At 41.3% G+C, this 26,386-nt stretch overlaps 1 protein-coding gene across 6 annotated transcripts in view; it reads left to right on the forward strand.

Moving 5' to 3' along the window:
- The window catches only part of LOC144511344 (mitogen-activated protein kinase-binding protein 1-like), a 129,544-nt gene that overhangs the window by 46,378 nt on the left and 56,780 nt on the right, over nt 1-26,386 (forward strand). For all 6 annotated transcript variants that reach the window (XM_078241625.1, XM_078241627.1, XM_078241628.1 and 3 more), the window contains exons 4-17: nt 3,600-3,657; nt 5,125-5,295; nt 5,989-6,126; nt 6,421-6,603; nt 6,720-6,880; nt 6,986-7,175; nt 8,871-9,020; nt 9,658-9,833; nt 10,703-10,794; nt 11,620-11,745; nt 12,896-12,963; nt 18,432-18,553; nt 19,502-19,577; nt 26,167-26,278. In XM_078241625.1, coding sequence (XP_078097751.1) covers nt 3,600-3,657; nt 5,125-5,295; nt 5,989-6,126; nt 6,421-6,603; nt 6,720-6,880; nt 6,986-7,175; nt 8,871-9,020; nt 9,658-9,833; nt 10,703-10,794; nt 11,620-11,745; nt 12,896-12,963; nt 18,432-18,553; nt 19,502-19,577; nt 26,167-26,278 — 1,823 coding nt within the window. The remainder of the gene's footprint in view (nt 1-3,599; nt 3,658-5,124; nt 5,296-5,988; nt 6,127-6,420; nt 6,604-6,719; nt 6,881-6,985; nt 7,176-8,870; nt 9,021-9,657; nt 9,834-10,702; nt 10,795-11,619; nt 11,746-12,895; nt 12,964-18,431; nt 18,554-19,501; nt 19,578-26,166; nt 26,279-26,386) is intronic.

Genomic DNA, 26,386 nt, shown 5'->3' on the forward strand with positions numbered 1-26,386 from the left:
GTAATTGTTCTGTAGGTTGCCTTTTATGAATGTACGGAGGTTAACTGTTAGTACTCAGGCAGAATTGATTAATAGGAAATAAGTTATATGGTTTAAATTATCTCTGCATTCTTCATCTTGATTTTTAAATCCATTGGAGAATCAGCCAGGTTGCAGCCAAGGTAAGTTCCCCATACCGTAGCAATATAATGTCACGTGATTTTAATATTTGCAGGATACAGGCCAATTGCTGCCCAAAGCTGGCGGGAACTGGCAGGTGGCTACTGGTCGTGTTGAAAGGACTAGTACTCAAGTCGATAGTAGATTTTGGGAGGATCTAGTACACAAGAACCAAGAAATAGAAGCAGGAGTAGACCACCAGGCCCTTCAAGCCTGCCCCACCATTCAACACAATCATGGCTGATCTATGCTGGCCCCAACTCCTTTTCTGTGCCATTTCCCCATAGCCCTCTGTTCCTTGATCTATCAAATATTTATCCACTTCCACTTCTAATGATCCAGCCTCCATTACCCTTTTATGCCAGAGAATTCCAGAGTTTCACCACCCTCTGTGAAGAAATTTCTGCACACCTCAGTTTTAAGTAACTGGCTCTTTGCCTTGTAGCTATGTCTCCTTGTTCAAGACTCTCCCACTAAGGAAAACATCTTACCATCTACCCTGTCAAGCCCCTTCAGGATCTTGTGTGTTAAAATAAAGTCATCCCTCGCTCTTTTAAACTCCCAAGAATACAGACCCAGACTATTTAGTCTCTCTTGATAGAACAAGCCTCTTGTCCCAGGAGATTCCAGGCGAGGCCGTACCAACACCCTGTACAATTGCAACAAAACTCCCTATTTTAAACAAAGGCCAAAATGCCATTTGCCTTCTTAATTACTTGTTGGACCTGCTTGCTAGCCTTTTGTGATTCATGCACAAAATCACCTAGATCCCTCTGTACTTACTCACCTGCAGTCTCTCTCCATTTAGATAATCCGCCCTTTGATTCCTCCTACCAAAGTGCATGACCTCGCAATTCCACACATTAAACTCCATTTGCCAGGTTTTTGCCTAATCGCCCAATCTCTATATCCTGTTGCAGAATCACAATCTCCTCATCACAACCTGTCCTTCCACCTATCTTCGTATCATTGGCAAATTTGGAATCCTTACATTCTGTTCCTTCCTCCTGGTCATTAATTATCTGAACGGACATTCCATCCATCTACCACTAAAGATAATGACGTTACTGATGGGATGCGATTAAACAGCTATTGTCTTGGGCCTACCTCTTTGTATCGCATGTAAATAATTTACCGGTGTGCGAGACTCGAAACAATTATCTTTACTAGAAGTTGTGCCCTATTAAAAAAAGCTGACTGTACACAATTGATGTGGAGATGCCAGTGTTGGACTGGAGTAAACACAGTAAGAAGTCTCACAACACCAGGTTAAAATCCAACCGGTTTATTTGGTAGCAAAAGCCACTACCTTTCGGAGTGCTGCTCCTTTGTCAGGTAAACAAGTGCTCAGCATTTTGGGATAAACAAGTGCTCAGCATTTTGGACCAGCTGTTTGAATATCTGCCTCTGCTTATCTACTGACTTGTATCTTAGCTTGTTTACCTAGTTCACCTTTGACAGCTCCTCCCTCATACCATTATAATTGCCCTTATTTAAGTTGAAGACAGTGGTTGTGGGCCGATGGTGTTTACCCTCAAACTGTATCTGGGATTCTGTCGTATTGTGGTCAGTACCCCCTAGGGGATCCTTAACTACAAGATCCCTTATTAATCCTTCATTATATGAAACCAAGTCTAAAATAGCCTGTTCCTGGATAGGTTCCACAACGTACTGCTCTAAAAAGCAATCCTGATGCACTCCACAAATTATTCTTCTATGCTACCCATGCCGGTGTGGTTTGTCCAATCGATATGCAGATAAAAATTTCCCATGATGATTTCAGATGCTTTCGTACAAGTCTTTAATATTTTCCGATTTATGTTCTGACTTCTTGAGACGTCACATTTTGGGGGTGTACAGACTACTATCCTTGTTTTCCTTCCCCTACTATTCATGATTTCGACCCAAACCAATTCTACATCACTATCCATTGCTTTATATCAAGATTCAGCACTGCTTTGAAACATCCCTTGATTAACAACACTACCTCACCTTCTTTCCCTTTGGCCTGTTCTTTTGAAACATTATATACCCTGGAATGTTTAGCTCCCTGAACCATGGTGCCATGGTCAGTTTGCTCATCCTTGCTACAAGCCTCCTCTCTCTCTTGTAATCAGGAATACAATGTTGGCACTCTAATACCAACTGAAGCTAATCTTGGTGCACTGCCACTGATCATGCAGCCACGTTTCTGTAATGGCTAATATGTCATATTCGTGTCGCAACCTGTACTATCAGCTCATCTATCTTGTTGCAAATGCTTTGAGCATTCGGATAATTTACATTTGGCTTTGATTTTTATTTACATAGTTTACAACTCTGGATTTGCCTTGTGCTGTATATTTTTGTTTACGTTTCCTGCTCTAGCCTGTCTCTCTGACAATCAAGTTGTCCCTCATTATCCTGTGCCACCACTCCCTCATATACCCCTGATTTTTTTTAAACTTTCGGTTTTTGGCACACTACTCCCTCCTCATTAAGACTCTTATGTGAGTCCTTGCTGTAATATAACGTTCCTATGATCTGTCCCTACCTGTAGTTTTCTGTTGACACTCTAACTGATCACTAACCTGCACTCCTACCTTTAACTTTGACTTCCCAATTTTTCAAGCAACTGAAACCTCTCCCCCATTCTTTAGTTTAAAGCCCTCCCTACTTCCCCAATTATACGGCCCACAAGAACATTGCTTCTAGCATGATTCTGATGAAGGCAGTCCCAATGTTACAGCCTCCACTTTCCCCAATACTCATGTCAATATCTCATGAACTGATACCCATTTCTTTTCCCACACCAGTCTTTGAGCCATGAATTCATGTCTTTAATTTTACGTACTCTTTGCCAATTTGCCTGTAGCTCGGGTAATAATCCAGAGATTATAACCTTGGAGGTTCTGTACTTCAATTTAATGCCTAACTTCTCAAACTGCCAACACAGAACCATCTCCCTTGTTGTGCCTATATGGACCACAACCACTGGATCCTCACCCTCCCACTGCAAGTTCATCTCTAGCCCAGAGCAGATGTCCCAAATCCTGGCACTGGGCAGGCAATGCAGCCTTCAAGACTCTTGATCCTGGCTACAGAGAATAGTGTCTATTCCCCTGACTATACTAGTTCCAACTACGACTACATTTCTCTTCTTTCCTGCCACTTGAACAGCTCCCTGGACCATGGTGCCATGGTCAGTTTGCTCATCCTTGCTACAAGCCTCCTCTCTCTTGTAATCAGGAATATAATGTTGACACTCTAATACCAACTGAAGCTAATCTTGGTGCACTGCCACTGATCATGCAGAATATCCTGCATTTGGAAGTTGGCAAAATATTCTGGTTATGTAGTCAAGAAATGGGTAGTTTGATTACTCAAAATTCTGTTTGAGACACTGGCTTGCTAATGATGCTTCAAGTCAATTATTGTCCTAATCTTGTTTCTTGTTGTAGAAAAGCAGTCAGTTCCTTGGCATTCTCTCCAGATGGGAAATACTTGGTTACTGGGGAGGTAAGTGTGTTTTTAAAATGACTGCTTGCATCATTTGCAATCTTTGGACTTTAAGAAAATAAGAAATAGGAGCAGGCTCCTATTAGCTCCTTATAGCCCGTGGAGCAGAGTTATGAATGCACCTTCAGTGGCCATCAAATCGTGGAGTGGGGCTTGAATCTGGAACTTATGGCTCAGATCCAGGGATGCTATTAATTGTGCCACAAGATCTAACAATGTGGGTAAAGAGAACTCTACATTTTGTTGTATTGAGATCAATTAATACATTTTTGATGATTAAAAGTAGATAAAATCTGCTATTTCTGAAACCTTTCTAGAAATTTCTTCAGAGTTGTGAATCTTTCAAATATTATGAAAATCCATAGCTTTCTAAGGTTTAAAGCGCTAAGGGAATTGAGGACTATAGGTGATCGGCATGGAAAATGGAGTTTAGGTAGAAGGTCAACCTGGTCAGATTGAATGGTGTTGAAAGGCTATGCTGTCTACTTTTGCCCTATTTCTTAAATATTTATTCCGACACAATTTCCTTCTGTATGTAAACCTTCTGTATGTAAATGTAAAGGAGCATGCCTTATGAGGATAGGTTGAGTGAGCTCCGCCTTTTCTCCTTGGAGAGACGAAGGATGAGGGGCGACCTGATAGAGGTGTATAAGATGTTGAGAGGTATTAATCGAGTAAATAGTCAGAGGCTTTTTCCCAGGGCTGAAATGGTTGCCACAAGAGGACATAGGTTTAAGGTGCTGGGGAGTAGGTACAGAGGAGATGTCTGGGTAAGTTTTTCACTCAGAGTGGTGGGTGCGTGGAATGGGCTGCCAGCAATGGTGGTGGAGGTGGATTCGATAGGATCTTTTAAGAGACTTTTAGATAAGTACATGGAACTTAGTAAGATAGAGGGTTATAGGTAAGCCGAGTAATCGCTAAGGTAGGGACATGTTCGGCACAACTTTGTGGGCTGAAGGGCCTGTATTGTGATGTAGTTTTTCTATGTTTCTATGGTATTTCCTCTCTCCCTGTCAGTCTCGGGTCTATTTGGATGGAAAATAAAATTCTAAAAAAGTTATTACCTGTAACTGTTTGGTAAGGGTGAAGAGACGCACTATACTGAACGGGAAAGCAAATAAAAATGTGGCCAGTTTTTGTAAGTGGAACCATCAAGCCAGCAAGCAAGGTTTTTAGAGAAGTTGGAGCTAAATACAAAGAGACTTGGCTCTCAATGCAATTTTTAATTGCTTTTAATTTTATCACTTGGGGTTAAAATTTATTGGATGAACTGGAGGTAATAAGAGTTGAAAGAGTAATAAATAGTGACAAACAGATAACAAATAGAAAAAGGTTATGAAAGTCCAACACCAAAATAAAATGTACAATTTTGGAAGGGGATTTCTAAAGCTATTGATTAGAGTTCTGAAATTAATTCTGTTTGTTTGATCACTGCTGTGTGTTTTACAAATCTTTTCTTTTGAATAGAGTGGACACATGCCTGCTGTTCGAGTCTGGGATGTGTCTGACAAAGTGCAAGTGGCTGAATTACAGTGCCACAAATATGGAGTATCGTGTGTATCGTTTTCTCCCAACATGAAGTATATTGTATCAGTGGGCTACCAGCATGACAAGCTTGTGAATGTTTGGGATTGGAAGGTAAGAACGTGGGCATATGTTCGAACGTGGGCATATGTTCGAACGTGGGCATATGTTCGAACGTGGGCATATGTTCGAACGTGGGCATATGTTCGAACGTGGGCATATGTTCGAACGTGGGCATATGTTCGAACGTGGGCAGTATAGCATTATTGGCTCTTGCATTCTGTACCAAAATGTAATCACATCTGGACATGAAGAGCATGTCAGAAGTTCATGTGCTACAGTTTAAACTCCAGGGAAAAGCATGTATTTCTCGTGTGAAGATCCACAGGTGCTCTAGTTCCAGGTGAACATCAAACATTGTTATTCATTATTCTACACAACTATGTACTTAATAATGACCAGTAATAATGATGCAAGTCAGCAACTGTCAAAGTATTTTTATTTCTAGCTCAAACTTTTCAACTAGTTTGTGATTTGCCTTGCTTACGTAACTTCTCTCTACCAAGAATGAGGGGAGTTGCAATCCACCCATCCTGTCTAGTCCCTCTGGATCATTACATTACTGTGCTACTGTTTAAGTGGCAGAGCCTTAAGAGTCAGGTTTTGAAAGTATTAATTCTTTCATCTCTGGTTATATTGGCCTTATTCTCTCATGATTTATGTTTTCAATGATGAAGATTATAAGCTGGACATGATAAAAGTTATGTCTTTAAAGATGCACTTACAGAAATGCACTTGTTTTGACAGAAACATTCCATTGTAGCATCTAATAAAGTTTCCAGTAAAGTTACAGCTGTTTCATTCTCTGAAGCCAGCAGTTTCTTCGTCACAGCTGGCAACAGACATGTCAAGTTCTGGTATTTGAATGAATCCAAAGCTTGCAAGGTAGGTACATTCTGCTTGTCTCTTAAAAATGATTTCAAACATGGTTTAAAATGCAGTTTTGCAGTAATGGAAATTGATTTAGAGCCAACTGCATTGATGCAAGAAAATGAGTGGTTTCCTTCTAGATGAAATCACTCTAACTGAGGTGCTCTCAATGATTGTAAGGATAAAGATTTCCATGTGATGGATGCCTTGATCATCATTCTTTTGAGCCCTGCATTATAAGTTTTCATGTGTAATTTTTCACCTTTCCACTCATCTCTAAACCTAGTACCTGTATGTTTTCCAATCTAGGCAAATGTTACCGTTCCCTTAATAGGACGGTCTGCATTGCTGGGTAAGCTGCACAACAACTTTTTTTGTGGAGTGGCATGTGGTAAAGGGAAGATGGCAGGAAACACCTTCTGCATCACCAGCTCTGGTCTTCTCTGCCAGTTCAATGGAAAAAGACTGCTTGACAAGTGGTTGGATTTGAAGGTACTATTTCTTTTTCTTATTGCTTTAAGCACACTAATCTCAGATTTTTAGTGCAGACTGAACTTAAAACAAAAGCATGCGATGTTTATTAAGCATTGTTTTCTTGTTGTTTTCAGACTTCTGCAGCAAACTGCATTTCAGCATCTGAGGACTTCATCTTTTGTGGCTGTTCCAATGGAACATTGAAGTTGTTTAACCCTATGAACCTCCATTTCATCACCAATCTGCCGAAACCTCATCACCTGGGAGTGGATGTGGCAGCTGGAATTGAACCAAGGTAAAAAGAAGTAAACTCTGCAGTCACTTTTTACTATCAAGCTCTTGGAACTTGACTACAAGAAGCAGAAGTGAATGATTTCTAACTACGATCGTGTCTCCTCAGCCATTTATTCAGCAAGAAGACAGATGCCATGTATCCCGACGCTATTGCTGTGGCATTTGACCCTTCCAATCGGTGGTTGTCATGTGTATATAGTGATCATAGTCTCTACGTGTGGGACACAAAAGATGTTAAGAAATTTGGGAAAGTTTACTCGGCGTTATATCATAGTTCCAGTGTGTGGAGCATAGAGGTATGTTGACCCTATACTGAAAATGAAAATTATGTATCCAATGAATTGTTTATTACTCTAAATTTAGTTATTGGTACTTTGGATTTTCAATAGAGTTGGCAAATCAGCTGCTCGGCCTGAGAGTCTTTGTATGCCTGGTTCAACAGTGCAACTCAGTATCCAAATGTCCCAATTATATAATAGATGTATAGAAATTTTAATAAGTGTGGACAAAAGAAACCATGAGATCATTTTTAGAGCTTATGTCAAAATTGATGAGTGATTTTCTTTGGAGAGTTTGTATGTGCAACAAAGTGGGTAAATTACTTTATTGGGGGCAACCTGTGACCTGGAGCCACATGCGGCCCATTTGCATTCCGAGTGTGGCCTGCAAGAAACCATGTTGAACGTTGTCTCCTCACAGGGTTGCCACATTCTGCTGATTTTTCATTTGTGTAGATTTTTTTCTATTGGTATGACTGAAGTGGTATACAAGTAAGGCAAGGACAAGTGAAGTGAGGTGCATGCTGATTGCATGCCACATTCATTGTGAAAGTCCTGTGCTTCCTCTGCGTCCAAAGTGTAAATATTTATTTTGTTTTTACCATTTGAAGTTGATGGTTCTATTAATATATAAATGATTAAACATTTTCTATAACCCGTTTTGAAATATTCAGTGAGTACGATATGTATTTAATCTTATTCATGGGGTCATGGTTAATGAACAAGCCTGATTTCAATCTTGCGGCCCACTTGCGATAAAGGGCTACTAATGTGGCCCACTCACTCACCAAGTTTGCCCATCACTGTCTTAAGTTTATTTATTAGTGTCACAAGTAGGCTTACATTAACACTGCAATGAAGTTACTGTGAAAATTCCCTAGTCGCCACACTCCGGCGCCTGTTTGAGGGAGAATTTAGCTTGGCCAATGCACCTAACCAGCACGTCTTTCGGCCCATGGGAGGAAACTGGAGCACGTGGGGAAAAAACCCAAATGTAGACACAGAAGAATGTGCAGACTCCGTACAGAGACTGATCCAAGCCAGGAATCGAACCTGGGTCCCTGGCGCTGTGAGGCAGCAGTGCTAGCCACTGCCACGTAGGACAGTGTGCTCTGCCTTGAGTTCAACATGGGCACCTTCTTTTAGAATATCTGGCTTAAAATGAGGAGATTGACTGCACGTAGCCAAATCTAAAGAGTCATAGTCATTGTGGAGGGGGCTGTTTGGCCCTCGAGTTCATTTGACTCTGTCGTGCAATCTGGTCAAACCCATTCCCTTGTTCAATCCCTGTAGCCCTGCTTTTCCTCTAGTGCCTTTCCAATTTCCTTTTGAAATCCAAGAAACACATAGAGCTTCAAATTTGGTTACATTGGGTTGCTTTCAATAACTGTAGGTTCTGAAGCAGTGATAGCTACTAATTTATTTTCTTCCTGGCTTTTGGTTGAAATACCTCTTAGAATGCAGAATTGCATAAATTTGGGGAGAAGACTCCGTAATAGTTTGGAGCGCAAATTTCTGTAAGTGGTGATCCTCTGCCTATCACCAACTGAATCGGTTTGAAATGTCAACCGCATAATTTTGTACATGGAAGTTGAACCCTTGCTTAAGGAATTAAGACCATGTTAAGTATATCCAAAATATATAAGCAATATGAATTGTTCTATTCTTTTTGTTAATGGTGTAAAATGTATTGGTATATTATTAATTTTCCAGGTTTATCCAGAGTTGGAAAGTAGTAGCCAGTCTTGTTTGCCACCTGCATCTTTTCTAACTTGTTCATCGGACAATACTATAAGATTGTGGAATACTGATGGTGCCTCTGGATTTCAACTCACTTCATTCCACAGGAATATTTATAGTACAGTAAGAACTGTGCCTCTTTTTTTTTCCTATCCTAATCTGATGCAGTCAACCATGTCCAATGTGTAAAAATTTGTTAAATGGTTAAAACATTTATTTACTCATAATTAATGTTCATTCCATTAGCTACAATATTGTATAATGGATCCTACACAGGGACACCATGCCTAGTCAAGTGAGAGAAAGAGAGACTTTGATTCTGCTGGAGAAAATCCAGAGGATAATGTGAAAATTTAGGACCCTTATGCTGTGTATGTTTTGCTATGCACCATTATTAGCATGTGATAAAATAAGGGAAAGTAGTAAGTTGCGAATGGGGATGAAGTTAAAGAATTATTGCTGTGTAGTGAGCTGGATGAGACATGAAACTGACTAGAGGCCTTTAGGCTAGGATTGCAGAATGGAGATCTTGGCTTAATTGTGTAAATCATGGTGTATTCAAACAGAACTTTTACTCTGAACGTTAATGTAATTGATAAAGTCCAGGTTAGAGGAGATTGTACTTCCTCTGGAACAAAACCAATGTTGAATTTGTCTTTTTTGTCATTTTTTTTGTTTAAATAATCATGTGACCTGTTGCAGCATGGTATTGGTTAGCAATGCATTCTCAGCCTGAGCGAACAATTCTTTGTTCTTCCAGGACTTGATTAAAATTGTGTATGTTGATGATGATATCCAGTATCTCCAAGATATGGCCAGCAATGCAGACCGAACTGAAAACGGAGGAACTTCAGAGATAAAATCAGGAATTCGGGTCATAACCATCAGCCCTGATGGGCAGCACCTGGCCTCTGGAGACAGGATGGGCACCCTGAGGTACAGATGTTCCATTGAAGGTTGCTTTTTGATCTTGTATTGTCATTGTTTTGTGTAATTGATTTTTTTTGTGTTCTCCTGAAAATTTAATGATTTTTAGTACTAGATCACCATGAAAAGGATTCTTGGTTTACTATGCTGAGTAACATACTGTTTTAATTGTCGTACGATACTTTGTGTGTAGTCCTTTTAAAGTTGTTTTTGCACACTTGCACATGTATGATGACTTAAAGGGGCAACTTGTGCTCAGCCTGAACAGATACTTGTGGGTTGTTGTGAAGTTTAGGAGGAACATTAGTTCTGAGTTAGTTTTAGAAAAAGTGGTGCTATTGTACCACAGCATAAATTGAAAACCTTACATCTTTACAGTAATCAAACTGGATCAACATGTGGCAGGAGCCTATTTGTAGCAAATCGGTAGAACGGTAATGGCAAATTTAACAGTTAAGGAGAAAATGTAACATTAAATTAAGTAATATATTAATCTTGATCTATATTGATTATGGTGGGAGAAATATAGAAGTATATTTTATCATTATTGCTCTAGGTTAAGTATAAACTGAAACAGTTATGGCTGGCTTGAGATTTTGAATACTCAAACCACTGGAGCGTTTCCTCTTGGGGTTTTGTTTTTGGATTCCCTACTCTATTGTTTGCTCTTGGGATGTGGCTTTGCTAGCAAAGCTGGCAATTATTGCTTACCCCCTTCCCCTTGCCCTTGAGAGAGTGATGGTGGGCTATCTCCTTCAGCAACCACAATGCCTTTGGGTAGGGAATTTGTAACCAAATATTTCAAAGGATATCTTTTAAAACTTCACAAAATAGTTGGCTATCTAATCAGATTTTAACTAGTGTACTTTTGCTTTTAGAATCTTTGACCTGCAATTCTTGGATGAACTGATGAAAGTTGAGGCTCATGATTCGGAGATTCTATGCCTGGAGTATTCTAAACCGGAAACAGGTGAGTAACTGTGTGAGCCTTTTTTAAAAAAAAACTACTGGTGCTTATTTGAATTTCTTTCTGTTTACTGACCTGCTGATGATCTTGAACATATGAAGTAGGCCATTTGGCCCCTAGACCTGTTTGCTATTCAAGAAAATCATGGCTGATCTGTTTTTATTGAGTTCCTCATTCCCTATCTACCCCTGATAACCTTTGATTCCCATGCCTAACAAGAATCAATCTATCTCCACCTTTAAAATATTCAGTGATCCTGCTTCCACCTCCTTCTGAGGCAGAGTTCCAAAGTCATACAACCCTCAGAAAAAAAATTCTCCTTGTCTCTGTCCTAAATTTTTCCCTACTGCTCCATGAGCAGATAGTGGCCTAAGCCATCTGTTACTAGTTTTCTGAGTTTTCTTACCTGTGGGAAATCTTTGGCCATGTCTAATTGCTTCAATATAGTAACATGCTGAAATAGTTAGTCACATGTCTAAATAGAGCTTAATGATTTAAATGTTTTGTTAAATACAGGTACATTTAATTTTAGGTAATTTAACAATCCTCACTGGAGTTAAGGTTTCAGTTTGTTAATTACAGCTTCATATTGCCATCTCCCAACCAGAGTGGAGAACTGAGGCTGAAAGAATTGGGCAAATCTGATTTTGTAATTGTAAAATTTAATGTGGTTATTTGTTCATATTGCATGCAGGTTACTGACTAACTCAAATTACTTCACACAGTTGACCCTTTTTCTTTGTGTCATTGTTGGGCAAATTGTTCCAAGTACTTTATTTAATGATCATAGAACCATGTGTTCATTTTTAATATGCAATCATTGTTTAGGAATGAACCTATTGGCAACAGCAAGTAGAGACCGTTTGATTCATATACTGAATGTGGATAAACAGTACACCCTGGTGCAGACGTTGGATGACCATTCCTCATCTATTAGTGCTGTGAAATTTGCAGGTACAATTTTGGAACCAAAGTGGCTACCCTGAATGTTATCTGACCCAAATATATTGAATTTAAATTCTTGTATAGCTGTACACTTTTAAAATAAATGACACGTTGACCAAACTTCATCTTTGAAGTGAAATTGGCTCTTGGCTTTTCGCTGCGAATAAAGTTGAAGTCATTAGGTTAAGTGTTATCCGACTGGAATTGGTAGTCTAATAATGGTCATGTTTTTGAAAAAGATTGAAAGCAGTACCTGGCCTGAGGCTGCTGACAGTATTGGAGAAGTTTTGAAGCATCACTGCTGAACCTGATGCTCTTCCTATCTGTGGTATTTGTTACCACATGCATTATCTTTCTGGGAGATTTGAAGCATGAACCATGGCTGTTACTTCATTTCTCCATTGATTTGAAAAATTGAAATCAACATACTTGCATGTTGCTTATAAATGTATATTTCTGTTAAAACAGACGCTGAATTGGGATTCCACATTTATAACTCGTGTTTTGCAAACTTTGCACACATGGAAATTACCTAGTTCTAAATTATGAAAGACTGTGCAGGCAAGGGAAAGGAAAGCTGTACTGTTGTTTGCAAAAAACCTTTTAATAGCATACATCGACAGAAATTATGTGCTTGTATGTCAATACTTGTAGAAATCTGATGCAGAACTGAGAAAAGTCTGACATTGTGAATCGTCTACAATTGCCTCTGGTATCCAGGTTGCATAGTTTGAAAAATTACATTGTACAAAAAGATGCTGGTAAAAGAAAATCATGAGCACATATTTATTAGCTCATGATACAGCACCAATCCTACTAAGCTAACCAATTATGTTTTAATCAAGAGGATGCAGCTTAATGGGCGAACACACTATAAGCTTGTAGCTTATGTTTTTGATGCCATACATGATTTTGGATATTTTGTTGGAGTCAAGGTATTTAAAATACCATCTATTTGATAGGAGTTAAAGCAACTGCCATAGATTTTTACATGGCATATGCGAGTTATCTCTATATAAAGAAGCACTGTGTTTTGGGTGTTATATACTTCTAATCTCCATTGATAACTAGAAGGAAAATGCTCAAGTCATGTATATGCATTATGATAACTTTTAACAGCTTCATTCTGAATTATTCCTTTTGTTCTCTCTTTCTGTAGCCAATAATGATGTCAAAATGGTTAGTTGTGGTGCTGATAAAAGTATCTATTTCCGTACGGCACATAAGGTAAACTTCATTTTCTCTGTATTACTTAAACTTTCTGTTTCATTTCCAGGGTACACCAAAGCACCTCACTTTGGGTACAGTGACTCGCATTGCTGAATCATTGCTTGGTTAATAATGCCAAAATAATTTGTAGAAGTATGAGTAATATGAATTCAGTTGATTTTTTTTTTGCTTTGCTTTTTCAGGTCTGAAGGTAGGGATCTCGTTGTGTTAAGAATTACTGAGAAATTCTGCATTGAGAAATGTGCCACTTAACTATTGCAAAGAGCTCTTTGTCTTTTGTTATTTACAAGCCCTGCTCCTCAACTTGATTTATACACAAATGGACTTTCCAACTCAAGGCTAGAAGGCTGGGAACACACTAAGCAAGTGTGGAATACAAGGAAAATAGAAAGAAGCTTAAGCAAGGAGTAAGGAGGGCTAAAAGGGTCACGGAAAATCATTGGCCAGCAGGATTAAGGAAAATCCCAATGCTTTTTATTCATATATAAAGAGCAAGAGGGCAGCCAGGGAGAGGGCTGGCCCACTCGAGGGCAGGGGAGGGAATCTATGTGTGGAGCCAGAGGAAATGGGCGAGGTATTAAATGAGTACTTTGCGTCAGTATTCACCAAAGAGAAGGACTTGGTGGATGATAAATCTGGGAAAGCGTGGGTAGATAGTTTGAGTCATGTTGAGATCAAAAAGGAGGAGGTATTGGGGTTCTTGCGATAAGTCCCCAAGGCCTGATGGGATATACCCCAAAATACTGAGGCAAGGGAGGAAATTGTTGGGGCCTTGAGAGAAATCTTTGTATCCTCACTGGCTACAGGGAAGGTCCCAGAGGATTGGAGAATAGCCAATGTTGTTCCTTTGTTTAAGAAGGGTAGCAAGAATAATCCAGGTAATTACAGGCCGGGAGCCTTACGTCAGTGGTAGGGAAATTATTGGAGAGGATTCTTCGAGACAGGATTTCCCACTTGGAAATAAGTGGACGTATTAGCGAGAGGCAACATGGTTTTGTGAAGGAGAGGTCATGTCTCACTAACTTGATCGAGTTTTTCTCGGAAGTGGCGAAGATGATTGAGGGTAGGGCAGTGGATGTTGTCTCCATGGATTTCAGTAAGGCCTTTGACAAGGTCCCTCATGGCAGACTGGTGCAGAAGGTGAACTCTCATGGGATCAGAGGTGAGCTGGCAAGGTGGATTCAGAACTGGCTCGGTAGCAGTGGAAGGGTGCGTTTCTGAATGGAGGGCTGTGATAAGTGGTGTTCCTCAGGGATCAGTGCTGGGACCTTTGCTGTTTGTAATATATATAAATGATTTGGAGGAAAATGTAACTGGTTTGATTAGTAAGTTAGTGGATGACACAAAGGTTGGTGGATTTGCGGATAGCAATGAGGACCATCAGAGGATACAGCAGGATATAGATCAGTTGGAGGTTTGGGCGGAGAGATGGCAGATGGAGTTTAATCCTGACAAATGTGAGATAATGCATTTGTTAAATGGAATTTAATGCAGACAAGTGTGAGATATTGCACTTTGGAAGGACAAACCAAAGTAGAACGTACAGGGTAAATGGTAGGACTCTGAAGAGTGCAGTTGAACAGAGGGATCTGGGAATACAGGTATAGAATTCCCTAAAAGTGACGTCGCAGGTGGATAGGGTCGTAAAGAGTGCCTTTGGTACATTGGCCTTTATAAATCGGAGTATCGAGTATAAAAGTTGTGGAGTGTTATGGTAAGGTTATATAAGGCATTGGTGAGGCTGAATTTGGAGTATTGTGTACAGTTTTAGTCACCTAGTTACAGGAAGGATGTAAATAAGGTTGAAAGAGTGCAGAGAAGGTTCACAAGGATGTTGCCGGGACTTGAGAAGCTGAGTTACAGAGAGAGATTGAATAGGTTGGGACTTTATTCCCCGGAGCGTAGAAGATTGAGGGGAGATTTGATAGAGGTGTATAAGATTTTGATGGGTATAGATAGAGTGAATGCAAGCAGGCTTTTTCCGCTGAGGCTAGGGGAGAAAAAAACCCAGAGGGCATGGGTTAAGGGTGAAAGGAGAAAAGTTTAAAGGGAATATTAGGGGGGGGCTTCTTCACGCAGAGAGTGGTGGGAGTGTGGAATGAGCTGCTGGATAAAGTGGTAAATGCAGGGTCACTTTTAACATTTAAGAAAAACTTGGACGGGTTCATGGATGAGAGGGGTGTGGAGGGATATGGTCCAAGTGCAGGTCAGTGGGACTAGGCAAAAAATGGTTCGGCACAGACAAGAAGGGCCAAAAGGCCTGTTTCTGAGCTGTAATTTTCTATGGTTCTATGCATTTTGGAAGGTCTAATACAGATGGGAAATATACAGTAAATGGCAGAACCCTTCAGAGTATTGATAGGCAGAGGGATCTGGGTGTACAGGTACACAGGTCACAAAGTGGCAATGCAGGTGGAGAAGGTAGTCAAGAAGGCATACGGCATGCTTGCCTTCATCGGCTGGGGCATTGAGTTTAAAAATTGGCAAGTCATGTTGCAGCTTTATAGAACCTTAGTTAGGCCGCACTTGGAACATAGTGTTCAATTCTGGTCGCCACACTACCAGAAGAATGTGGAGGCTTTGGAGAGGGTACAGAAAAGATTTACCAGGATGTTGCCTGGTAGGGAGGGCATTAGCTATGAGGAGAGTTGGAAAAACTTGGTTTGTTCTCACTGGAACGACGGAGGTTGAGGGGCGACCTGATAGAAGTCTACAGGATTATGAGGGGCATGGACAGAGTGGATAGTCAGAAGCTTTTTCCCAGGGTGGAAGAGTCAATTACTAGGGGGCATAGGTTTAAGGTGTGAGGGGCACGGTTTAAAGGAGATGTACGAGGCAAGTTTTTTTTTACACAGAGGGTGGTGGGTGGGTGCGTGGAACTCGCTGCCAGGGGAGGTAGTGGAAGCAGATATGATAGTGAGTTTTAAAGGGTTTCTGGACAAATACATGAATTGGATGGGAATAGAGGGATATGGTCCCCGGAAGGGTAGGGGGTTTTAGTTCAGTCAGGCAGCATGGACAGTGCAGGCTTGGAGGGCCAAAGGGCCTGTTCCTGTGCTGTAATTTTCTTTGTTCTCTCTACCAGTGCAGCTCTGAAAGCATGGCATAGAATCGTGGAATGGTTACTACATAGAAGAAAGCCTTTTGGCCTGTGGTGTCTGCACTGGCTTTCCGCAAGAGCAACTTGGCTAGACCCATTTGGCTAGACCCACTCCCTTACCTTTATCCCCATAGCTCACCAATTTTTGTTTTCTCCTCTGAGTACTGTCCAATTTGCTTTTGGAGGCTGCACTGAATTTGCCTTCACTCGAGCAGTGCATTTCAAATCCTAACCACACTTTCTAAGAAAAAAAATCTTCATGTCACAGTTGCTGCTTTTTTTTTTGCCATAACAAATAGGAACAAGAGAAGTCCATTACAAGCTCTCAAACCTGCTACACCATTCAAAAGAGGGTGGCACAGTGGTTAGCACTGCTGCCTCGCAGCACCAGGGACATGGGTTTGATTCCCGGCTTGGGTCACTGTCTGTGCGGAGTCTGCATGTTCTTCCTGTGTCTGTGTGGGTTTCCTCTGGGTGGCTCCAGTTTCTTCCTGCAGTCCAAAAGATGTGCTAGTTAGGTGCATTGGCCATGCTAAATTGCCCCTCCATGTACCTGAACAGGTATGGAGTGTGGTGACTCGGGGATTTTCACAGTAACTTCATTGTAGTGTTAATGTCAGCCTACTTGTGACACTAATAAATAAACTTAAATAAGATCATGCTTGATCTGATCTTTGTTTCACCTCCACTTTCCTGCCTGTCCCCCATAATCATATGCTCCCTTTATGGTTCAAAAATCTAGCTTAACTTTTGAATGTATTCAATAACTCGGTCTCCACAACTCTTTGGAGTTGAGAATTCCAAAATCTTCTGAGATGCAATTTTTCCTCATCGTTATGTTATTCTGAAACTGTGCCCTCAGTTCTAGATTCCCCCATGGGGCAAAACATCCTTTCAGCACTATATTGTCAAGCCCCCTCAGAATCTTCTGCTTCAATGAGAAGATCACCTTTCATTATTCTTAATTCCACTGAGTACAGTCCAACCTGTATCTTTCCTCATCATGGGAATCAAACTAGTGAGCCGCCTTTGAACTGCCTCCAATGCAAGAATGTTCCTCTTTTTTTAAGAGACCAAAGCTGCACACAGTACTTCAGGTGCGGTCTCACCTGTGCAGTGGTAGCAAGACTCCCCTACTTGCAATAAAGGCTAAAATTTAATTTGCTTTCTCAATTACTTGTTGTACCAGCATGTACACCCAGATCTCTCTATAATGTAGCATTCTGTATTCTCACTCCATTTGAATAAGAAGCCTAGATCCTGTGTCTTGGTGCATTGGGGGTGTTGCTCTAAGCTGTACCACCCTTCAAGAGTCATTTCAATTTTTTTCAAAAAAAGTTAAAACTCACTCCTTTCTAACATATTTATTCAAATAATATTAGAATACTTAGTGGGAAATGTAGAAAATTGGAGACATTTCAGGAAATTGTTCTGGTTTCAGCAAAAACAGGTAACTCGCCACACATGAAACTGATTTCTGGTATTACCCTTGTGGCCGCACATATTTGTCTCCATACTCTCCTGGTCTTTTACAGGCTTCTTCCTCCTCTCAGAAAACTAAAGGCCAAAGCAAAGTTGGGGGAAAGCAAATCTCTTGATTGCTGGGTTTGTGAACGTCTTGATGATCATGTCCCAAAAATATTTATTCTAAGTGTTATTATCTATGGTTAAGGTTTGATATTGTTTGGTGTAATGGGTGATAATTCAAATCTTTATAAAGCTTTGGAATGAGAGATTATAGTACTTGTACCTGGCTTTATTAAGTGGGGTATATAGGACAAGCACAAGGAGGTTATGCTGAACTTGTACAATGCACCAGTTAGGCCTCAGTTGGAGGATTGTGTCCAGCTCTGGGTGTCGCAGTACAGGAAAGATATGAACACATTGGAGAACGTACAGAAGATGTTTACAAGAATGGTTTCAGGGATGAAAAAGTTCAGTTATGAAGACGCATAGGTGAGTTTGGGACTGTCCTTGGAGAAGAGAAGGCTGAGAGGAGTTTTGAAGGGGCTGGACAGAGTAAATGGGGAGAAACTGTTCAGTTTGTAACAGGATTGAAAATGAGAATGGATAAATTGATTTGTAAAAGGAGCAAATGTGATGAGAATTTTTTTTACACAGCAATGGTTCAAGACTGAAATATTCTGCCTGGAAGTGCGGTGGAGGCATGTTCAATTGAGGCATGCAAGAGGGAATTAGATGCTTATTTGAGTAGAAACAGTGTGCAAGGGTATAGGAGAATGGCACAATTTCATAATGCTCATTTGGAGAGTGGGTCCAGACATGATGGGCCAAATGGCTTCTGTCTGTGCCCTAACAATTTTGTGATTCTGTCTTTCAGTCAGTATAAATTTTCTTTTGGCAGTCTGTCGATGGAATTCAGTTTACACGAACTCACCATGTAGTCGGAAAGACAACCTTGTACGACATGGATGTTGATATCACGCGGAAATACGTAGCTGTTAGTTGCCAGGACAGAAATATTAGGTACGTTCTTTTTAGCGGTAGGTGGCAGATGGTGACGAATGTTAATATTGAGAATTAAACATTACCTATATTTGGTACCTACTGATGCACAAAACATTCTCTTCCCTGAAGTCAGATGCTATGATTTGTGTGGAGTAAAATTAATTTGCTCTTTCCCTTGTGTTAATGAGTGGAAGAAACATTGTGGGTGATTAACTTGTTAAGCTAAGTATGAGCGACAACTTGATTAACCAGTTTGGATGGAGTACTATTGAAAAGCTAAAATGTTTTTATCCCCACATGTTGCACACATTGTTATCTGTCTGTTTATATATTCGGGTTTCACTGTGCCATGTATGATCTGCAGACAGAAAGGCAGAGGTCAGCTGCCAATCCCTATCTCTGAACTAACTAACAAAGTATAGTAAAGAAAGAATAGTCAAATAGGGGCGGCACGGTAGCAGAGTGGTGAGCACTGCTGCTTCACAGCTCCAGGGACCTGGGTTCGATTCCCGGCTTGGGTCACTGTCTGTGTGGAGTTTGCACATTCTCCTCGTGTCTGCGTGGGTTTCCTCCGGGTGCTCCGGTTTCCTCCCACAGTCCAAAGATGTGCGGGTTAGGTTGATTGGCCAGGTTTAAAAAAATTGCCCCTGAGATGCAGAGGTTAGAGGGATTAGTGGGGGGATTGTGGTCGGTGCAGACTCGATGGGCCGAATGACGACCTTCTGCACTGTAGGATTTCTATGATTTCTATGAAATAGTGTTGATGCTTGTTGCTATTGAAGCTCCAATAGAATTGACACCTCCTGCAAATTGGTGAGCAATAGAAGGTGACCAATGCTCATGAAACTATTCCCAGCAACAGTAACTGTTGTAAGGGGGAAGAGTGAAGAGGCAGAAAGAGAATCCATTTCTTTTATAAAGCTGAATCTTTAATAAAATTACACTTTTTTTATATTGACATCGCAGAGTATTTGCCATCGGCAGTGGAAAGCAAAAAAAATGTTTCAAAGGTTCGCAGAGTGAAGATGGAATCCTCCTCAAGGTAAGGAATATAAGTCTCCGCAGCATTTGAAGTAGGACAGAATTTCTTTATTGCGATATTTTCTTTAGTTTTACAAGGAAATGATGATGTACCAAAAACAATGCTATTGCACTCCAGGTCTTAAGAACTGGGTGCAGAGATGGTGAATGTATTAGTTGTATTCCTAATGGCATTTTATTCAAGAAACACATTGCAGTCTGTAGACTAAATTGCAGTGTGACGTCCATTGGAAAATTCATGTACTGACTTAAGTAATCTGGTTAAACATGCAAACATTGCAACATTCTCCTACTCAAGGAAGGAGGGGACAGAAAGCAGGAAACTATAGACCACTTTACCGAACATCTGTCATTGGGAAATACTGGAATCTATTTTTAAGAAAAGTAACAGGACATTTAGAAAATCATTGTACAAGCAAGCAAAGTCAACATGGTTCTATGAAAGGGATAGTGTGTTTAATAATTTTGTTTTAAGAGTTTGTTGAGGATATTGTTGGGTACCAGGGATCAGAAACTCCAAGGTATATTATGAAGTTAGCTTAGACCCAACTACTTTAGATTTTTGGCGCATAGATTCAGTTCTCAAATCTGACTATCCAAAATCTGGACATTTTTCACTTGGTGTTGCTTCCAGAACACGGGACGCATGGGGGTGGAAGAGGCCATTCTCTGGTTGATCCAGAGAATGGTATCAGTGAGAGTTGTGCACAGACAGGATCTGAGTCACTTGCAGCAATTATAAGACCATATGATATAGAAGTAGAATTAGGCCACTCAGCCCATCGGGTCTGCTCCACCATTCAATCATGACTGATTTTTTTTCTCATCCCCATTCTTCTGCCTTTTTCCCATAGCCCCTGATCCCCTTATTAATCAAGAATCAATCTATCTCTGTCTTAAAGATACTCAATGACCTGGCCTCCACAGCCTTCTGAGGCAAAGAGTTCCACAGATTCACCACTCTCTGGCTGAAGAAATTCCTCCTCATCTCTGTTTTAAAGGATCGTCCCTTTAGCCTGAGGTTGTGCCCTCTGGTTCTCGTTTTTCCTACTAGTGGAAATGTGCTCTCCACGCCATTGTAACCAGGCCTCGCAGTATCCTGTAAGTTTTAATAAGATCCCCCCTCATCCTTCTAAACTCCAGCGAGTACAGACCCAGAGTCCTCAACATTCCTCATACGACAAGCTCTTCATTCCAGGGATCATTCTTGTGAACCTCCTCTGGACCCTTTCCAAGGCCAGCACATCCTTCCTTAGATATGGGGCTCAAAACTGCTCATAATACTCCAAATGGGGTCTGACCAGAGCCTTATACAGCGTCAGAAGTACATCCCTGCTCTTGTATTCTAGCCCCCTCGACATGAATGCTAACATTGCATTTGCCTTCCTAACTGCCGACTGAACCTGCACGTTAACCTTAAGAGATTCTTGAACAATGACTCCCAAGTCTGTGTTTCTGGTTTCTTAAGCAATTCATGGTCTGCCTCAGAGTGCGGACAAAGGGATCTTATTTAGTTGGCAAGATATAACTAGTTGGATGCTACAGGGATCAGTCTGTAGTATCAGCTATTTACAATCTATTTGGATGAAGTTTTGATTTCCTTGCCTAAGAAAGGATATGTCATCGAAGGTGCGCAGTAAAGGTTCACCAGAATGATTCCTCTGGCAGGATTGTCATACAAGGAGAGATTGGGTTGACTGGGCTTATATTCACTGGAATTTAGAAGAATGAGGGGGAATCTAATTGAAACGTATTAAAATTCTGACAGAGCTGGAAATACTTGATGTAGGTGTTGTTTCCCTAGGCTGGTGGTGAAGGAGGGGGGGGGGGAAGTCAGTCTCAGGACACTGGGTGGCCATTTAGGACTGAGATGAAGTGAAACTTTCTGCATTCAGAGGATGGTGAACCTGGGGTAATTGAGAAAATAATGGATGTGCCAAATTTTTTGAAACCCAGAATTTCAGTCTGCAGACATTTCTGGGACTTCCTGAATGAGAAGTTTCAGAAAATTTCGTATATTTGTTGACTTGTTAGCACACTGAAAAATGTGCTTATTTTCTGCGCAAATTCAATAGTAGCCTAACAGCCTCCAAAAAGGAATCACACTAAACCGAAGAAAAAAGTTGTAGGGAGATGGGTAAAGAATCAGGGAGTGGGGCTAACTGGATTTCTCTTCCAAAGTACCAGCATGGACTCGATGGGCCAAACCCTGCAATGGGTTTTCTTCCCACTACCACATCATGACCCCTGATTCCCAATGCTTTATCCTTGGTTCCCTCCTATTTCTCATCTGTATGCTGCCTCTTGGCTTCGTCTGAGAACAGTGTAAATTTCTATATGTAGACTGATGCAGTCTGACCTCGCCTATTCCAACCCTTGCAATCTCTCTATTATCAATGTTTTTCTGACATCCAGTGCTGGATTTTTTTTTATTCGTTCATGGGATGTGGGTGTTGCTGGCTAGGCCAACATTTATTGCCCATCTCTAATTTCCCTTGGAAGGGACAGTTAAGAGTCAACCACGTTGCTGTGGATCTGGAGTCACATGTAGGCCAAACCAGGTAAGGATGACAGATTCCCTTCCCTCAAGGACATTAGTGAACCAGATGGGTTTTTACAACAATTGACAATGATTTCATGGTCATCATTAGACCTTTACATCCAGATTTTTTAAAATTCAAATTCTGAGTTTGAATTCTACCATCTGTCATGGTGGGATTTGAACCCGGGCTTTTATTTCGGACTAGTCCAGTGACAATACCACTAACACCACTGCCTTCCCAGAAATTTCCTTCAACTAAACATTGTGAAGACTGAAGTCATTGTTCTTGGTCACTGTCCCAAACTCCATTCTTTAACCAACTCTGATTTTTCCCTGGCAACAATGCAGCTTAATCAGAAAATGCTGGATACACTTAGCAGGTCTGGCAGCATCTTTGGAGAGAGAAACAGAGTTAACGTTACGAGTGTGTATGACTCTTCAGAACTGAGAGTTCCTGAGAGCCTGAGAAGGACTTGAAACGTTAATTCTGTTTCTCTCTCCATAGATGCTGCCAGACCTGATGTGTTTATTAAGCGTTTTCTGCTTTTATTTCGGATTCCCAGCATCTACAGTTTTCTGCTTTAATTTGCGGCTTAATAAAATTGTTCATTTGTTCTCACAATCTTGGTGTCATATTTGATCCCAGGTTGAACTTCTGCCCACATCCGCGCCATCCATGAATTTCCACCTCTAACATTACTCGGCCCTTCCTCACCTTGACTCGTGCTGCTGAAACCCTTATCCTTTCCCTTAGATCGAGTCTCAACTATTCCAGTGGTTGGCTACCTATGTTCTGGTTAATTCTGCTTTGTGTCTGTTCTCATACCAATTCCCCATAAACTTTCACCCCTGCACTCCCTGCCCTATGTTGGCTTCTGGATAAGTAATATCTTGAATTTATTTTTAAAATTCCCATCCTTGTTTTCAAATCCTTCTATGGCCTCAGTCAATTTCTCCCAGCCTTACTAGCCTCCAAGATAGTTATAGTCATCGAATTCTAAAATAAAAAGTGTCAGAAATACTCAACTGACCTGGCAATGTCTCTGAAGAGAAACAGATTTAATACTCAACACCAGGTTAAAATCCAACAGATCTGTTTGGAATCACGAGCTTTCATAATTGCAAGATCACAGTATATATAGACAGACACAATTGCAAGATGTCTATATATGCCGTGTAAGTGAACCCGCAGAAGTGTCGAGTGGATGATTGACCTTAGCCTCCTCCAGTGGTCCCTAACATCTCAGATGCCAGCCTCCAGCCAATTCAATTCCACGTGATATCAAGAAACGGTTGGAGGCATTGGATATTGCAAAGGCAATGGGCCCTGATAACATTCCGGCAATAGTACTGAAGACTTGTGCTCCAGAACTTGCCGCTCCCCTAGCCAAGCTCTTCCAGTACAGTTACAACACTGGCATCTACCCAACAATGTGGAAAATTGCCCAGGTATGTCCTGTGTACACAAAGCAGGACAAATCCAACCCCGGCCAATTATCGCCCAATCAGTCTACACTCTATCGTGAGTAAAGTGATGGAAGGGGTCATCAGCAGTGCCATCAAGCAGTACCTACTCGGCAATAACTGCTCAGTGACGTCCAGTTTGGGTTTCGCCAGGGTCACTCAGCTCCTGACCTCATTATAGCCTTGGTTCAAACATGGACAAGAGTTGAATTCCAGAGGTGAGATGAGAGTGACAGCCCTTGACATCAAAGTCGCATTCGACTGCATCAAGGAGCCCTAACGAAACTGGAATCAATGGGTATCGGGGCAAACTCTCCGCTGGTTGGAGACATACCTGGCACATGGGAGGATGGTTGCGGTTGTGGAGGGTCAGTCATCTCTGCTTCAGGACATCTTTGCAGGAGTCCCTCAGGGTAGTGTCCTAGGCCCAACCATCTTCAGCTGCTTCATCAATGACCTTCCCTCCATCATAAGGTCAGAAGTGGGGATGTTCGCTGATAATTGTGCAATGTTCAGCACCATTCGCGATGACTCAGATACTGAAGCACTCCATGTTCAAATGCAATGAGATGTGGACAATATCCAGGCTTGTGCTGACAAGTGTAAGTAACATTCGTGCCATACAAATGGCAGGCAATAACCATCACCAATAAGAGACACTCTAACCACTGCCCCATGATATTCAATGGTGTTACCATCACTGAATCCCCCACTGTCAACATCCTTGGGGTTACCATTGACCAGAAACTCCTCTGGACTCACCACATAAACACAGTGGCTACAAGAGCAGATCAGAGCCTAGGAATACTGTGGCGAGTAACTCACCTGACCCACCAAAGTCTGTCCACCATCTACAAGGCACAAGTCAGGAGTGTGATGGAATACTCCCACTTGTCTGGATGGGTGCAGCTCCAATAACACTCGCAACTCAACACCATCCAGGACAAAGCAGCCCGCCTGATTGGCACCACATCTACAAACGTTCAATCCCTCCACCTCTGTCGCTCAGTAGCAGCAGTGTGTACTATCTACAAGATGCACTGCAGCAATTCACCAAAGATCCTTAGACAACACCTTCCAAACCCACAACCACTCCCATCTAGAAGGACAAGGGCAGCAGATACATGGGAACACCACCTGAAAGTTCCCCTCCAAGCTACTCACCATCCTGACTTGGAAATATATCACCGTTCCTTTGCAGTCGCTAGGTCAAAATCCTGGAATTCCCTCCCTAATGTCATTGTGGGTCAACCCACAGCACAGGGACTGCAGCGATTCAAGAAGGCAGCTCACCACCACCACCTCCAGGGCAACTAGGAATGGGCAATAAATGCTGGCCAGCCAGCGACGCCCATGTCCCACGAATGAATAAAAGAATACACCTCTCCAGCGCTCCAACAATTAGTGATTCCAAATAAACCTGTTGGACTTTAACCTGGTGTTGTGAAACTTTTTAATTGTTCATCATTTGGCTACTGTGCCTTCAGCTGATGAGGCCATAAGCTGGAATTCTCTCCCTAAACATCTCAACCTCCTTTTAAAACCTACCTCTGTAATTAAGCTTTTGGTAATTTGTATAACAGTCTTGGGATGTCTTGTATGAAAGGCATTCTCTAAATAAATAGGGTGGCACAGCGGTTAGCACTGCGGTCTTATGTCACCAGGGACCCAGGTTCAATTCGGGCCTCGGGTGACACTGACTGTATGGAGTTTGCACGTTCTCCCCATGTCTGCGTGGGTTTCCTCTGGGTAATTGGTTTCCTCCCACAGTCCAAGGATGTGTGGGTTGCCCCTTAGTGTTGGGGGATTAGTAGGATAAGTACATAGGGTTACGGGGATAGGGCTTGGGTGGGATTGTTGGTGCAGGCTTGATGGGCCAAATGGCCACTTCCTGCACTGTAGGGATTGTAAATTAGGATTAAGTTCTGTAGGTGTGTGCAGCACTTTGGGGATCTCTCCCACTGAATTTGAAAGACCACTACTGGTAATGGCAAATTTTAAAGCCATAAAGTTGTTCCAGTACAGTTTGTGACTTTTTTATTAGTCTAGTACACTGCACACTCCATTTGTACAGCTAAGCTATCTTGATTTCTCATTTTCACAGCTCCACATATTCTGTCCATCTTTTCAAATCAGCTCATCTGGCTGCAGGTAGTTCAGTTTTCCAGGTCTTAACTTTGTGCTCAGCATATTTCCCTGCATCATCTGACATCTCCAATTCCATCTGACTGGCTTGAAGTAAAATTATAGTTTGTGGCACTTTTGGCTAATCGGACCAAAGATTGAGCTAGGGCACCCTCTGCTGCTGAAGTAATGGAAGCATTTGAAGACAAGTAAATTCACATGAAATGCCTTTTAAAAAAGTTATTAGTTTCAATGGTAGTTAAAAGAAAGAGAATGTTGACACTGGGGGGAAAAAACATTTTCTTGATCTTCAGGTGACAATTGATTTGCAAACTGTCTGCAATGGCTTTTGATTTTTTCTTTTTAGTAACATGTTTCTTTAAACATGGAGGAATTTCCTTGTAGCTATTTCAAACTTTAGTTGAGATACCTAGTATTGGTTTCTCTGCTTTGTTTCTAGGTTCAGATGGATCCCTCTGGAACGTTTGTAGCTACTAGTTGTTCTGACAAGAATATTTCCATCTTTGACTTCTACACTGGAGAATGTGTAGCCAGCATGTTTGGGCATTCAGGTATTCTTATGACAGTCTATAAACAAGAATTAGTTAACTTTTAACATTGCTCTTCTGTTTTGGATTTTTAAAAATTGTTCCCTAAACCCAGTGAATAGAATTAGACTG

Source organism: Mustelus asterias, chromosome 24, assembly GCF_964213995.1.
Source record: "Mustelus asterias chromosome 24, sMusAst1.hap1.1, whole genome shotgun sequence".
Lineage (NCBI taxonomy): Eukaryota > Metazoa > Chordata > Chondrichthyes > Carcharhiniformes > Triakidae > Mustelus > Mustelus asterias.